Here is a 13022-nt window from a genome sequence, read left to right as displayed (position 1 = left end):
CATTTATACATATATAATGTCCCGGGGACAGAAACGTCACTCATTCAGTGGAATGGCTCTTGTATATTTCAGGAAACAGTATAAAAGGCCAGAGTCTGGAAATAGTATATTTTGCATATGATGTTTCCCCTCATAGTTACTCAGATCTGGCATTTACTGAGATCGAACCCCACACTGCATTGGACCCTGTTGCTTTATATTCAGCATTAAAATGGAAATTGTCTCGTTTACAGGAAGTGATGTGGCTCTTAAAAGAGCCGTTGGGTTTAGACGCGCGTGCACAGCAGCGGCGGGTTTAAGCGCGCTCTCCGCGGATGCGGCGCGCCAGCTGGATGCCCTTGGGCATGATGGTGACTCTCTTGGCGTGGATGGCGCACAGGTTGGTGTCCTCAAACAGACCCACCAGATAAGCCTCGCTGGCCTCCTGCAGGGCCATGACCGCGGAGCTCTGGAAGCGCAGGTCCGTCTTGAAGTCCTGGGCGATTTCTCTCACCAGCCGCTGGAAAGGCAGTTTGCGGATCAGCAGCTCGGTGGACTTCTGATAGCGGCGGATCTCCCGCAGAGCCACGGTCCCGGGCCTGTATGCCTGTATGCACGGTCCGTGTGCATCACGCGCTGATGCACACGGATCAGTGATTAACGTTAGTAACCCGCTGACGCTGACCTCGTCTACTCCGTGCGTTTCTCAGCATTGGTCCCGAGCGTCCAGGTCACGATCAGCCATGATTTCATTCACTCCGGCTCCAACACACCACCACGAAGCCTGGGTGGTTCCGCGGAAGCCGCGAGCCAGGACAAGAATCTTTTCGCCCCTCCCGGTTTTCGAGATCTCCACTCAGAACCGCTTCTCCCCTCTTCGCGAAACGGAACGCGATGCTGTGATCATCGGCGATTCCACCGTCCGACACGTCCACGCTACGTTAGGTAAAAGTAAGGTGCACAGTCACTGCTTTCCTGGTGCTCGTGTTCTCGATATCACTGCGCGGGTAACTGAGATCTTGAACGGTGACGAGCGCGTCGGAGCTGTTGTGCTGCATGCGGGAGCTAACGACACTAGGCTGCGACAGACGGAGGTTCTGAAGAAAGACTTCAGGAGCCTTATCGATACGGTACGCAGCACATCGCCTGAAACATCGATTATTGTGTCTGGACCGCTTCCTACGTACCGACGAGGGCATGAAAAGTTCAGTAGATTATTCGCGCTAAATGAATGGTTATTGTCATGGTGCAATGAGCAGAAATTGATTTTTGTAAATAATTGGAATCTGTTTTGGGAGCGACCAAGGCTCTTCCGCGCTGATGGCTTACACCCAAGTAGAATCGGGGCAGATCTTCTGTCGGATAACATCTCCAAGATGTTAAATACCATTTGACTAGTAACCAAAAATCCAAATCATAGTCTCTACTGCACCAATTTAATTGATATTAATACTAGTGTAGAACATTGCATAGAAACTGTGTCTATTCCTCGTTTACTAAGATCAAATAATAAATCTACTGCAGGATCTAGAAAAAATCTAATTGTTATTAAAACAAAAAATCGTCTCGGTTACGTATGTAACCCTAGTTCCCTGATAGGGAACGAGACGCTGCGTCAAACGCTGCGGGAACGCCCCTGCGTTGTGCGTCATGAAGCACGTATGGAATCAGCCCAATGGAGAGATGAAACGTCATAGGCGGGTGACGTCATCGACCAGGAAACTATAAAGCACCCCAAAAACACAAGCGCATTAGCTTCTGATAGGCTTGAAGGAAGCGCTAACGGGAGTGCCGGGAGTATGGCGGAGCGACGCAGCGTCTCGTTCCCTATCAGGGAACTAGGGTTACATACGTAACCGAGACGTTCCCTTTCAAGGGAACTTCGAGCTGCGTCAAACGCTGCGGGAACGCGAATACCCACGTCGCCATAGGACCAAATGACCGTCATGTGAGACTAGCGCACAGAGGACGAGAGCACCTGTGCCCCAGGGGTAGAGCTTAAGTCTAGGTCATAGAACTTAATAAAAGTATGCGGTGAAGACCATCCAGCCGCATCACAAACATCACTCAGGGAAACCCCCGACAAAAGAGCTTTAGAAGCAGCCATACTCCTGGTAGAGTGAGCTCGGACAACCAAAGGTGAAGGCTGGCCAGCCGACTCATAAGCAAGTGAGATAGCCTCAACCACCCACTTGCTCATTCTCTGTTTAGACGCCGGACACCCTTTCCTGGGTGGCCCGAAACATACAAAAAGTTGTTCTGATTTCCTCCACAGGGCAGCTCTGTGGACATAAGCGTCTAATGCCCTAACAGGGCAGAGTGAATTAAGTTTCTCCTGGTCCGATGACATAAATGGAGGAGGACAGAAAGCCTGCAGAACCGTAGGTCTAACAATATTAGTAGGAACCTTAGGAACGTAACCTGGTCTAGGATGCAGAAAAGCTTTAACCATGCCAGGTGCAAATTCCAGGCACGAGGGTGAAACCGACAGAGCCTGCAAATCTCCGATTCTTTTTAGTGAAGAGATAGCAAGCAAAAAGATAGTCTTAAAAGTGAGAAACTTCTCGGGAACTTCTTCGATAGGTTCAAAAGGAGCTAGGGAAAGACCTTCTAATACAATGGCCAGATCCCAAGTCGGCACCCTCGTACGAACTGCTGGCCTCAGCCTCAAAGTGCCACGGAGGAAACGAGTTATAAGCGGGTGTCTCCCAAGAGAAACTCCACTGAAAGGGACGTGGTAAGCAGCCAGTGCCGCCACATACACCTTTAGTGTGGAGGGGGATAACCCTGTGGAGAAGCGCTCCTGCAGGAATTCCAGCACTGCACCCACTGGGCAGTTAACTGGGTCCTGCAGGTGTTCTCCACACCAAGAAGTGAAAAGTTTCCACTTCAAGGCATAAAGCTTCCTCGTGGATGGAGCTCTGGAGTTAAGAATGGTCTCAACAACCTCGGTTGAGAGACCGGAGTCTATGAGCTGGGCCCCCTCAGAGGCCAAGCCCACAGTTTCCACAATTCTGGGCGGGGGTGAAGTATCGTGCCCCCCGCCTGGGAGAGTAGATCCCTCCTGACCGGGAGCTCCAAAGGAGAACCGTCCAGGAGAGAAATTAGGTCCGCAAACCATACTCGGGCCGGCCAGAACGGGGCTACTAGTAGTAGACTGACCCCGTCCCGGCGGACCCTCTCCAGAACTCCTGGTAACAGAGCAATCGGGGGAAAGGCGTACAGACGTGACCTCGGCCACGGCTGCACCATAGCATCCAACCCCAGGGGGGCTGGAAGAGTGATGGAGAACCACCGATGACAATGAGTGGTCTCCTTGGAAGCGAATAGGTCCACCTCGGCGCGACCGAAACTCAACCAAAGGAGCTCCACCACCTCGGGGTGGAGTCTCCATTCCCCTGGCCTCGGCCCCTGCCTCGACAGGGAGTCTGCTACCACATTCAAATACCCAGGGAGATACATTGCTCTCAGAGATAGTAGCTTCCCTTGGGACCACAGGAGGATCTGACGGGCCAACTTGTAAAGCCGGCGAGACCGCAGGCCCCCCTGATGATTTATATAAGAGACCACCGACGTGTTGTCTGATTGAACTAACACATGATGGCCTCTCAGGTCTGTTAGGAAGTGTTTCAGAGCCTGAAACACAGCCAACATCTCTAGACAATTTATGTGCCACGAAAGATGATGATCCTGCCACAGACCTTGGGCTGGGCGACCACTCATGACCGCCCCCCACCCTGTGAGGGAAGCATCCGTCGTTAGCATTATGCGACGACAAAGAGCCCCCAGCACAGGACCTTTGGATAGGAACCAAGTTTCTCTCCACATGACCAGAGCACGAAGGCAGCGCCGCGTGACTTTGAACGTGCGGAGCGGATTTCCCCTCGGGGAGAATCCCTTGGTCCTGAGCCACCACTGTAGCGGTCTCATGTACAACAGGCCGCAAGGTATAACGTTGGACGCTGCTGCCATCAGACCCAACAGTCTCTGAAACTGCTTGACAGTGAGTAGCTGGCCTAGCTTCACTTGTTTCACAGCTGAGAGAATCGAAGCGATGCGGGTCGGAGAGAGTCGCGCCCGCATCGATACCGAATCCCAAACGACACCCAGAAAAGTGGTCTTCTGGGAAGGAGATAATACACTTTTCTTTGCGTTCAGCCTCAACCCCAACTTTCTGATATGAGCGAGGACGACATCTCGATGCCGAACCGCCATCTGCTCGGTCTGAGCTAAAATCAACCAATCGTCGATGTAATTGAGAATACGAATGCCCTGAAGCCTCAGAGGCACTAGTGCTGCATCCATGCATTTCGTGAAAGTGCGGGGAGATAAAGCTAGGCCAAACGGAAGAACCCTGTACTGGTACGCCTCGCCCCCGAAGGCGAACCTCAGGAACTTCCTGTGTTGTGGAAGGATGGACACATGGAAGTATGCGTCCTTCAGATCTATCGTGACAAACCAGTCCTCGGACCTGATTTGAGACACGATCTGCTTGATAGTGAGCATCTTGAATTTTAGCTTCCCTACTGAGCGATTCAATATGCGCAGGTCTAAAATTGGACGCAACCCCCCATCCTTCTTTGGAACGATGAAATATCGGCTGTAATAACCTGACTCCAAACTGGGAGGAGGAACCCGTTCTATAGCCTCTTTTTGAAGGAGCGTTTTCACCTCTTGTTCCAATACCAGAGCCTGCTCGGGGCCCACCACTGTGTGCAGAACCCCTCTGAATTTTGGTGGACGACACCTGAACTGGATAGCATAACCCTTTTCTACTGTCTGCAGGACCCAATGAGATATTTTTGGAAGGCTTTTCCACTCTGCCAGAAATTCTACTAAGGGTACCAGCCTCTCGAGACTGGCCTCTGGTGTAACTTGAGCAGCAGACGCAGCGCCCTGTAACGGCGCACCGGCAGGGAACAACTGGTCTGACCGCTCTGAGACCCTCCTCAGAGGGAGCGAGCGTCCCTCGGGAAAGCGCTCGCTGGGATCGTCTGTGCCCCGGCATAAAGGCGGGGTTGGCAGAACGAGCCCCTGAGGGCACCGAGGAGGAATGGGCACCGTAAAAAGAGGTGAACACCTTTCCGCCTCGGTGGGGACCACCCTCAGCATCCTGAACGGCTTGGCGTCAGGACTTCTTCTTAGCCGAAGCCTTCTTAGCCAATATAACTGTCCTCAGATCAGTTCTACTGGGAGAAGGCTTCGGCTGAGAGTGTCGCGGCTGAGCCCACTGTCCAGCAGGGGGAGCACGAGACGCGACACTCTGCCTCTGCTGCGCTCTATGTGATGAGCTCGAAGACGGCCGGGGCTGCTCCCGCCCAGCAGCCCCAGGGACATGAACTTTAAGGGGAAGAAACTTTTTAAAAGCTGCAGTTTGTTTCTTTTCTTCTTGGAATTTATCGATAACTGAATTCACAGCATCACCAAACAACCCCATGGGAGAAAGAGGAGCATCTAAAAGAAAAGCTTTTTCTCTCTCTTTAATATTAGTCTGATTTAACCACAAATGTCTTTCTGCGGCCACCAGAGCTGCCATAGAACGACCCATTAATTTGGCCGATTCTCTGGTGGCACGCAGGGATAAATCAGCAGCCTGACGCAGTTCGCGAACTACGTCAGTACTGACCTCCTCACTCTCACTCATGTCCCTTAGCAGATCAGCCTGGTATGCCTGCAAGATTGACATAGTATGCAGACATGACGCAGCCTGACCTGCTGCCGAATATGCTTTACCCACCAAAGCCGAAGTGTTTCTTAAAGGCTTGGTGGGTAATGCCGGTGCCTTAAAAGATGATGCTGCTTCGGGGGAGAGATGGCTCGCAAGCGTCTCTTCCACACGAGGCAAAGCACCATAACCATGAGCCTTGGCTCCCATAATATTAGCGTATGTTGAAGTCTGGGGACTAAACACTCTATATGACACCGGTTTTCTCCATGATTTCGACACCTCGGTGTGGAGATCATGGAAAAACGGCAGGCACCGGCGTGGAGGCTGCACACGTGATGGCAAAAATCTCTCATCCAACTTTGATTTAGAAACAGACTCTTGTCTAGTCACTGGCCATTCAATATTAAGTTTTTCAACAGCTCTTGTTAACACCTCCATAAGCTCATCACTCTCAGGAGTGTGGGGTGGCGAATCCTCCACATCTCCCTCAACACTAACAACATCAAGTTCCTCAGAACTGGATAGCTGCAGCACTGGTGCCTCAGCCCGAGCGGAAGAAACCGCAGCGCGTGCTTCCGAACCCGGGACTGAGGCACTGGATCTCACAGGTGAAGGGAGAGATAAGGCAGAGCCCGTCTCAAACCCCGCTGTGAGATCCATCTGCGATCCCCACGATAAGCGCCGCCGCTCTGCCTCGGCAGAAGCGGGACCCGAACCGCGGGGAGCGCGCACCGAACCGCTCTCCTCAAAGAGCGATCGGCGGGAGCGGAGCGTCCTTAACGGCAAACGCTCGCAATGCTCACAGTCTGCTCCCTCGAGAGCAAACTGGGCATGCTGAACTCCCAAACAAACAACACAAAGATCATGTGTATCCCCGCTCGTTAAATAACGCGAGCAGGGAGGAACACACTTTCTAAACTGCTGTTCGTCCGCCATAATCTCTCAATATATATATATATAGGGATAAATTGTTTGTGTGGTGCAGGGTATGTAAGACAGACAATATCACACAGGGACAGATTCACATGTAGCGCGACTGAAAGCACAGAAGCTAATGCGCTTGTGTTTTTGGGGTGCTTTATAGTTTCCTGGTCGATGACGTCACCCGCCTATGACGTTTCATCTCTCCATTGGGCTGATTCCATACGTGCTTCATGACGCACAACGCAGGGGCGTTCCCGCAGCGTTTGACGCAGCTCGAAGTTCCCTTGAAAGGGAACTCGCTATTAGTGAACAAAAACAATTTCTAAAGCTAGGTCTTCTAAACATTAGATCGCTCACACCTAAGGCGGTTATTGTAAATGAAATGGTCACAGATAATAATTTCGATGTTCTGTGCCTTACTGAAACCTGGCTTAAACCAAATGATTATTTCGGTCTAAATGAGTCTACTCCGCCAGGATACTGTTATAAGCATGAGCCCCGTCTGATCGGTCGTGGCGGCGGTGTTGCAACAATCTACAGAGATATCCTTAATGTTACTCAGAAAACTCGTCATAGGTTTAATTCGTTTGAAGTGCTTGTGCTAAATGTTACGCTCTTAGATGTAAGAAAAAAATCCCTATTATCTCTAGCATTGGCTACCGTATATAGACCTCCAGGGCCTTACGCCAATTTCCTAAAAGAGTTTGCTGACTTTCTATCAGATCTTTTGGTCAACGTCGATAAAGCATTAATTGTTGGAGATTTTAACATACACGTAGATAATTTAAATGATGCGTTAGGGGCTGCGTTTACAGATTTATTAAACTCCTTCGGGGTCAAGCAAAACGTCACCGGACCAACTCATCGTCTTAATCATACACTCGATTTAATTATATCATATGGAACCGATCCAACCGATATAGATATCATTCCACAAAGTGATGATGTCACTGACCACTACTTGGTAACTTGCATATTACGCACTGCTGTAATATGTCATGCTGCGCCACGTTATCGACCAGGTAGAACAATTCGTCCATCCACCATAGATCATTTCTCAAATAGCTTATCTGATCTGTCTCAGCTGCTGCCTGAACCCAAACAAACAGATGAACTAGACAAACTAACTAGCACTATGAGCTCCATTCTCTCTAGAACATTGGATATTGTTGCACCCATTAGATTAAAAAAGGTCAGAGAAAAAAGTATAGCACCATGGTACAATAATACTACGTATGTTTTAAAGAGAGAAACCCGTAATTTAGAGCGTAAATGGAAAAAAACTAATTTAGAGGTCTTTAGAATCGCGTGGAAAGACAGTATGTCACTTTATAAAAAGGCACTTAAAACGGCCAGGGCTGAGCACCTCAGCAAATTAATAGAAAACAACCGAAATAATCCAAGGTTTTTATTTAATACCGTGGCTAGACTAACAAATAAACAGACGTCGTCTGAACAAAATACCTCGTTACAGTTTAGTAGTAATGATTTCATGAACTTCTTCACCGAGAAAATTGAAAGCATCAGAATCAAAATCGTAAACGTTCGATCTTTGCTCGCGCCTTATAATTCGGCCGCAATTATCACCCCGCAAGAACAATTACAATGCTTTACAACCATAGAACAAAAAGAGTTAAATAAACTTATCACTTCATCTAAAACAACAACATGTTTATTAGATCCTATACCAACTGAACTACTGAAAGAAGTGTTACCTGTAGTGGAAGAGCCTCTTCTCAATATTATTAACTCATCTTTATCTTTAGGTCATGTTCCAAGAACGTTCAAGCTGGCAGTTATAAAACCTCTTATTAAGAAACCACAATTAGATCCAAATAACCTAGCAAATTACAGACCCATTTCGAATCTTCCATTTATGTCAAAAATATTAGAAAAAGTTGTGTCCGCTCAACTCGGCTCTTTCTTGCAAGAAAACGACATCTATGAAAAGTTTCAGTCTGGATTCAGGCCACATCATAGCACTGAAACTGCGCTTGTTAGAATCACAAATGATTTACTTTTAGCTTCGGACCAAGGCTGTATCTCAGTACTAGTTTTACTTGATCTTAGTGCTGCGTTCGATACTATAGATCACACAATACTCTTAGATCGACTACAAAATTACACTGGTGTTCAAGGACAAGCATTAAGCTGGTTCAGGTCATACCTATCTGACCGCTACCATTTCGTCTACTTAAATGGAGAAAAATCGATTATAACTTCGGCAAACTATGGAGTGCCGCAGGGATCTGTGTTAGGCCCTTTATTATTCTCAATATATATGCTGCCACTTGGTAATATTCTAAGGAAACATGGAATTAGTTTCCATTGTTATGCTGATGACACTCAAATATATATTTCCTCACGGCCAGATGAATACGCTAAATTATCCAAATTGACAGACTGTGTTAAAGATATAAAAGATTGGATGACGCATAATTTTCTTTTATTAAATCCAGACAAGACAGAGGTAATACTTATCGGTTCTAAAAACCGTCCACAAAACCTTTCACAGCACGACTTTAACATAGTATGCCCTGTTACTCTATCCGCTACAGTAAAAGACCTGGGTGTTACATTAGACTGCAACCTGTCTTTTGAAAAGCATATTTCATATGTTACAAAAACAGCCTTTTTCCACCTTAGAAACATTGCTAAGCTACGTAATATGCTATCAGTCTCTGATGCAGAAAAGTTAGTTCATGCATTCATGACCTCGAGACTAGATTACTGTAATGCTTTATTAGCTGGTTGTCCTGCATCTTCAATAAACAAGCTACAGTTAGTCCAAAATGCAGCCGCTAGAGTTCTTACTAGATTAAGAAAATATGATCATATAACACCGATTTTATCATCACTTCATTGGTTACCTATAAAGTTCCGTATTAATTACAAGGTATTGCTTTTGACTTATAAAGCTCTAAATGGTTTAGCTCCAGTCTATTTAACGGATCTTCTATCGCCTTACAATCCATCGCGCTCTTTAAGATCACTAGATTCGAGGTTTCTGGTCATTCCTAGGATATCCAGATCCACCAAAGGAGGCAGAGCATTTTCACATTTAGCTCCGAAGCTCTGGAATAGCCTTCCTGATATTGTTCGTTGCTCAGACTCGCTCTCCCAGTTTAAAACTAGACTGAAGACGCATCTATTTAGCCAGGCATTCATATAAATTTTTTATCTTACAGTTACTGTAAATTCGGCCTCTAGTTCATAAACGCCAGAGGAGAACTGGCCCCCGACTGAGCCTGGGTTCTCCCAAGGTTTTTTTTTCTCCATTGGGTCACCTGATGGGGTGTTAGGACACCATTAGGTCACTGGATGGAGTTTTTCGGTTCCTTGCCACTGTTGCCTTTGGCTTGCTCAGTTGGGGATATTCAAATTAATTAACCAATCATACCATTGATCAGCTCTACCAAACTTGGATGTCTTTTTTCCAGTAATAAACAAACATTAAGTTGTTTTGATTGATACTGTGAAGCAGCTTTGATACAATCTGTATTGTGAAAAGCGCTATATAAATATATTTGACTTGACTTGACTTGACTTGACTGTACCGATGAGGCTTCTTGACACCGCCGGTGGCAGGCGCGCTCTTCCGCGCTGCTTTAGTCGCGAGCTGCTTCCGCGGGGCTTTGCCGCCGCTGGATTTACGAGCGGTCTGCTTAGTTCTTGCCATCGCTGCAGTTTCTTCCCTCGCTAGTCGCTAATGCTGATCTCTGTTATACGCCAGCTTTTATAGCATTGGACCGTCACGTGCTCACAGTGTCACGATGATGCAGAGGCTTGTGATTGGCTAGTGTGTGACGTATGCTTATGACTGCTAACCAATGACTGCGCGTTTCCTCTTTTCAAACAAGCGGTTTCCCGCTCAACACGCTTTTGTTCAGTTACTACTTTGTTCTTCAATCAGTGTAACAAACCCATAGGCTTTATTCTCACATTGCTGGATTTATTTGTTCTGAAACACGGGCCTTAATTCCCAGATATTTGATGTGTTTTTGAGTAAAGGGAAACATCTGTTAATGTTTAATGTTCAGTTATGATTGACATTTGAAAGAGTTTGATATGTTGAAGTTTTGATCGTTATATTGAGCAGAAGATTAGGGTTTATGGTTATGAATAACTGCATATATTAATACTCTGAAACATGTTGCTTTGTTCATTGAGCAATAACTTTGCTAAATTGATAGTCCAGTACAAGTTTGTTTCTGTGCAAAAATATTTTAATGATATAATATAACTACTTCACATACTTTTGAGACTCAACCTAAAATAAAATAAAAAGCTTATTTCACTAAAAACATTAAATTAATTAAAAAAAAAAAATCATAGATTAAATAATTTAGGGAATTTTACATGATTTATTCAGGATTCCATAAAAACTTCATAAAGAAATATGGTAACAATATTACACATGATATTTTAAAGTAAATATCACAAAACATTATTTACAGTGTATACAACAAACATCTAATGCTCATGTGTCCCTTATAACAATTTAATAACTACAACTGTAATATTTATGATAATTCTCACATCTTTATGGGGCGGATATTAAAAATAGACTAATTGTTTGTCTGTGGTCTCTTTTTTTATCTTTATAAAAACTGTTTTCAATTAAGATGTTTAACTAAAAACACTATTTTATTGTGTTAGTCTTTAACATATCAGTGATCAGCAATAAAGGCCTTAATTTTTAATCATCTTCCATATTTTCCCCATAAGAAGAGTTGAGATGAGTGTGTCGGGTTAAAGACTGTAACCGGTTTGAAGGGAGACATTGCCTTAATATGATATTTTTAATTTAGTCTCTCTCTCATATATTGCCCTTCTCTCTGTTCATCTTTTCTTCATGAACAATAAAGTCTTTCTGCTGAAGTGATCAGACGCTCCTCAGTGTTTCAGTGACACATTACATCAAATATTATATTCACAACTAAAGTATGAGTTGGCATGATTATATCGTTACTTAAACCATGACTATTTTATTCAAATGATTCATAAATGAAGTGAGAAACTAAAGCTGAACCCCTGAAACAATGCTAAATCTGCAGATGTGTGTCTGGGTCGAAGCTCTTGTAAAAGACAATATATGGAAGTATAGAAATAAATACATTGGGTAAACTTATGGATTAAAATAACATTTTAAAAAATGATAATTTTCCATCTTAATTTTATAGATATGAGTTGTTAAGCTTGACAGTATATTCCCTGACTATAATACACCTAAAAGTATGAATAGAAACTATGATACTTTACTTACCATCTTCTGCACTGCTAAAGGAGCCTGAATGATGTCATTTCCATTAAATCACAAATGGGCATCTTATTAATTAATGATTTAGTCTAAATTATTATGGAGAATAGTTGGCCTGATGTTCAGACTGAGGGACATCACTTTATAGTCAGTTTTTATTAAATATATTTAATTTGAGAAATATATTTTCACAAGAAAGTAACAATTAAATTTACAATATTGCCTGAAAAAAATTGTTCAATATTTAGAAATTAGACATTTTATGAATATTATATTTATTGTAATAGGACATACCAAATTACTATGAAAAGCAGTTTTGGTGAACCACCATTTTAGAAAGTCTGGGGGACTTAATTGCAATATAGTACTATATTGTCTATCATCATTTTTTTTTTAAATTTTATTGCTGTTGCGTTTAGAGCTTTCAAGAAGAGAATCTTGTGGGATCTGATATTGACAACGAGCCCGTGCCCTGTTCATCCCGACCAAGATGCAGGAGGGAGGGTGCGCCTAGAGGCCGAGGGAGACAAGGTCGGGGCAGGGGCGCAAGAGCCAGCACCAGCCGAGAGCGTGGAGAAGGCGGCCGTGGGAGAGGGGGAGGCAGCGGTCGGGCTAGAGGCCGAGGGAGACAAGGTCGGGGCAGGGGCGCAAGAGCCAGCACCAGCCGAGAGCGTGGAGAAGGCGGCCGTGGGAGAGGGGGAGGCAGCGGTCGGGCTAGAGGCCGAGGGAGACAAGGTCGGGGCAGGGGCGCAAGAGCCAGCACCAGCCGAGAGCGTGGAGAAGGCGGCCGTGGGAGAGGGGGAGGCAGCGGTCGGGCTAGAGGCCGTGGCAGTCTGCTCGCTGACCTGTCACGGGAGGACTTCAAAAGGGTTGAAGAGCTTCATAAAAAGAGGATGGCAATTGAGCAGGTATGTGTACATACATGACAGCTAACTTGTCATTTTTTTTGCAGAATACGTCTAACGCTAACTTACAAACTCTTTTAGTTCAAGCACTACTATTGTCATTGTAACATTTCTGGTTCAAGGGGTCAGACAGACAGTGTGAGACGTGATCTTTCCTTTTGTTATTGTAATGCTCCCTCATACATTGCGAGACAGACAGTGTGCAACAGTGAAAACACTAAAAAGTTTAATGAAAGTACTGCCTTATTCATTTTATTAGAATAAAGCTTGCACACATGAATTCATT

General features: G+C 45.4%; 1 protein-coding gene across 1 annotated transcript; it reads right to left on the bottom strand.

Moving 5' to 3' along the window:
* Positions 1-240: 240 nt before the first annotated feature.
* LOC143703956 (histone H3-like) lies at positions 241-10250 on the bottom strand. The gene is made up of 2 exons (XM_077197400.1): positions 10119-10250; positions 241-586 (listed from the first exon to the last, which is right to left on the bottom strand). The coding sequence occupies exons 1-2, from the start codon at positions 10248-10250 to the stop codon at positions 296-298; spliced, it is 423 nt and encodes a 140-aa protein (XP_077053515.1). The 3' UTR covers positions 241-295.
* Between the last annotated feature and the right edge of the window lie 2772 nt (positions 10251-13022).

This window comes from Siphateles boraxobius, unplaced genomic scaffold (genome assembly GCF_051911475.1).
Source record: "Siphateles boraxobius isolate OS27281-9 unplaced genomic scaffold, OSU_SipBor_1 39, whole genome shotgun sequence".
NCBI classification, from domain to species: Eukaryota; Metazoa; Chordata; class Actinopteri; order Cypriniformes; family Leuciscidae; genus Siphateles; species Siphateles boraxobius.
Note: the sequence above shows the minus strand (reverse complement) of the source record. Positions and strands in the feature narration are given on the sequence as shown.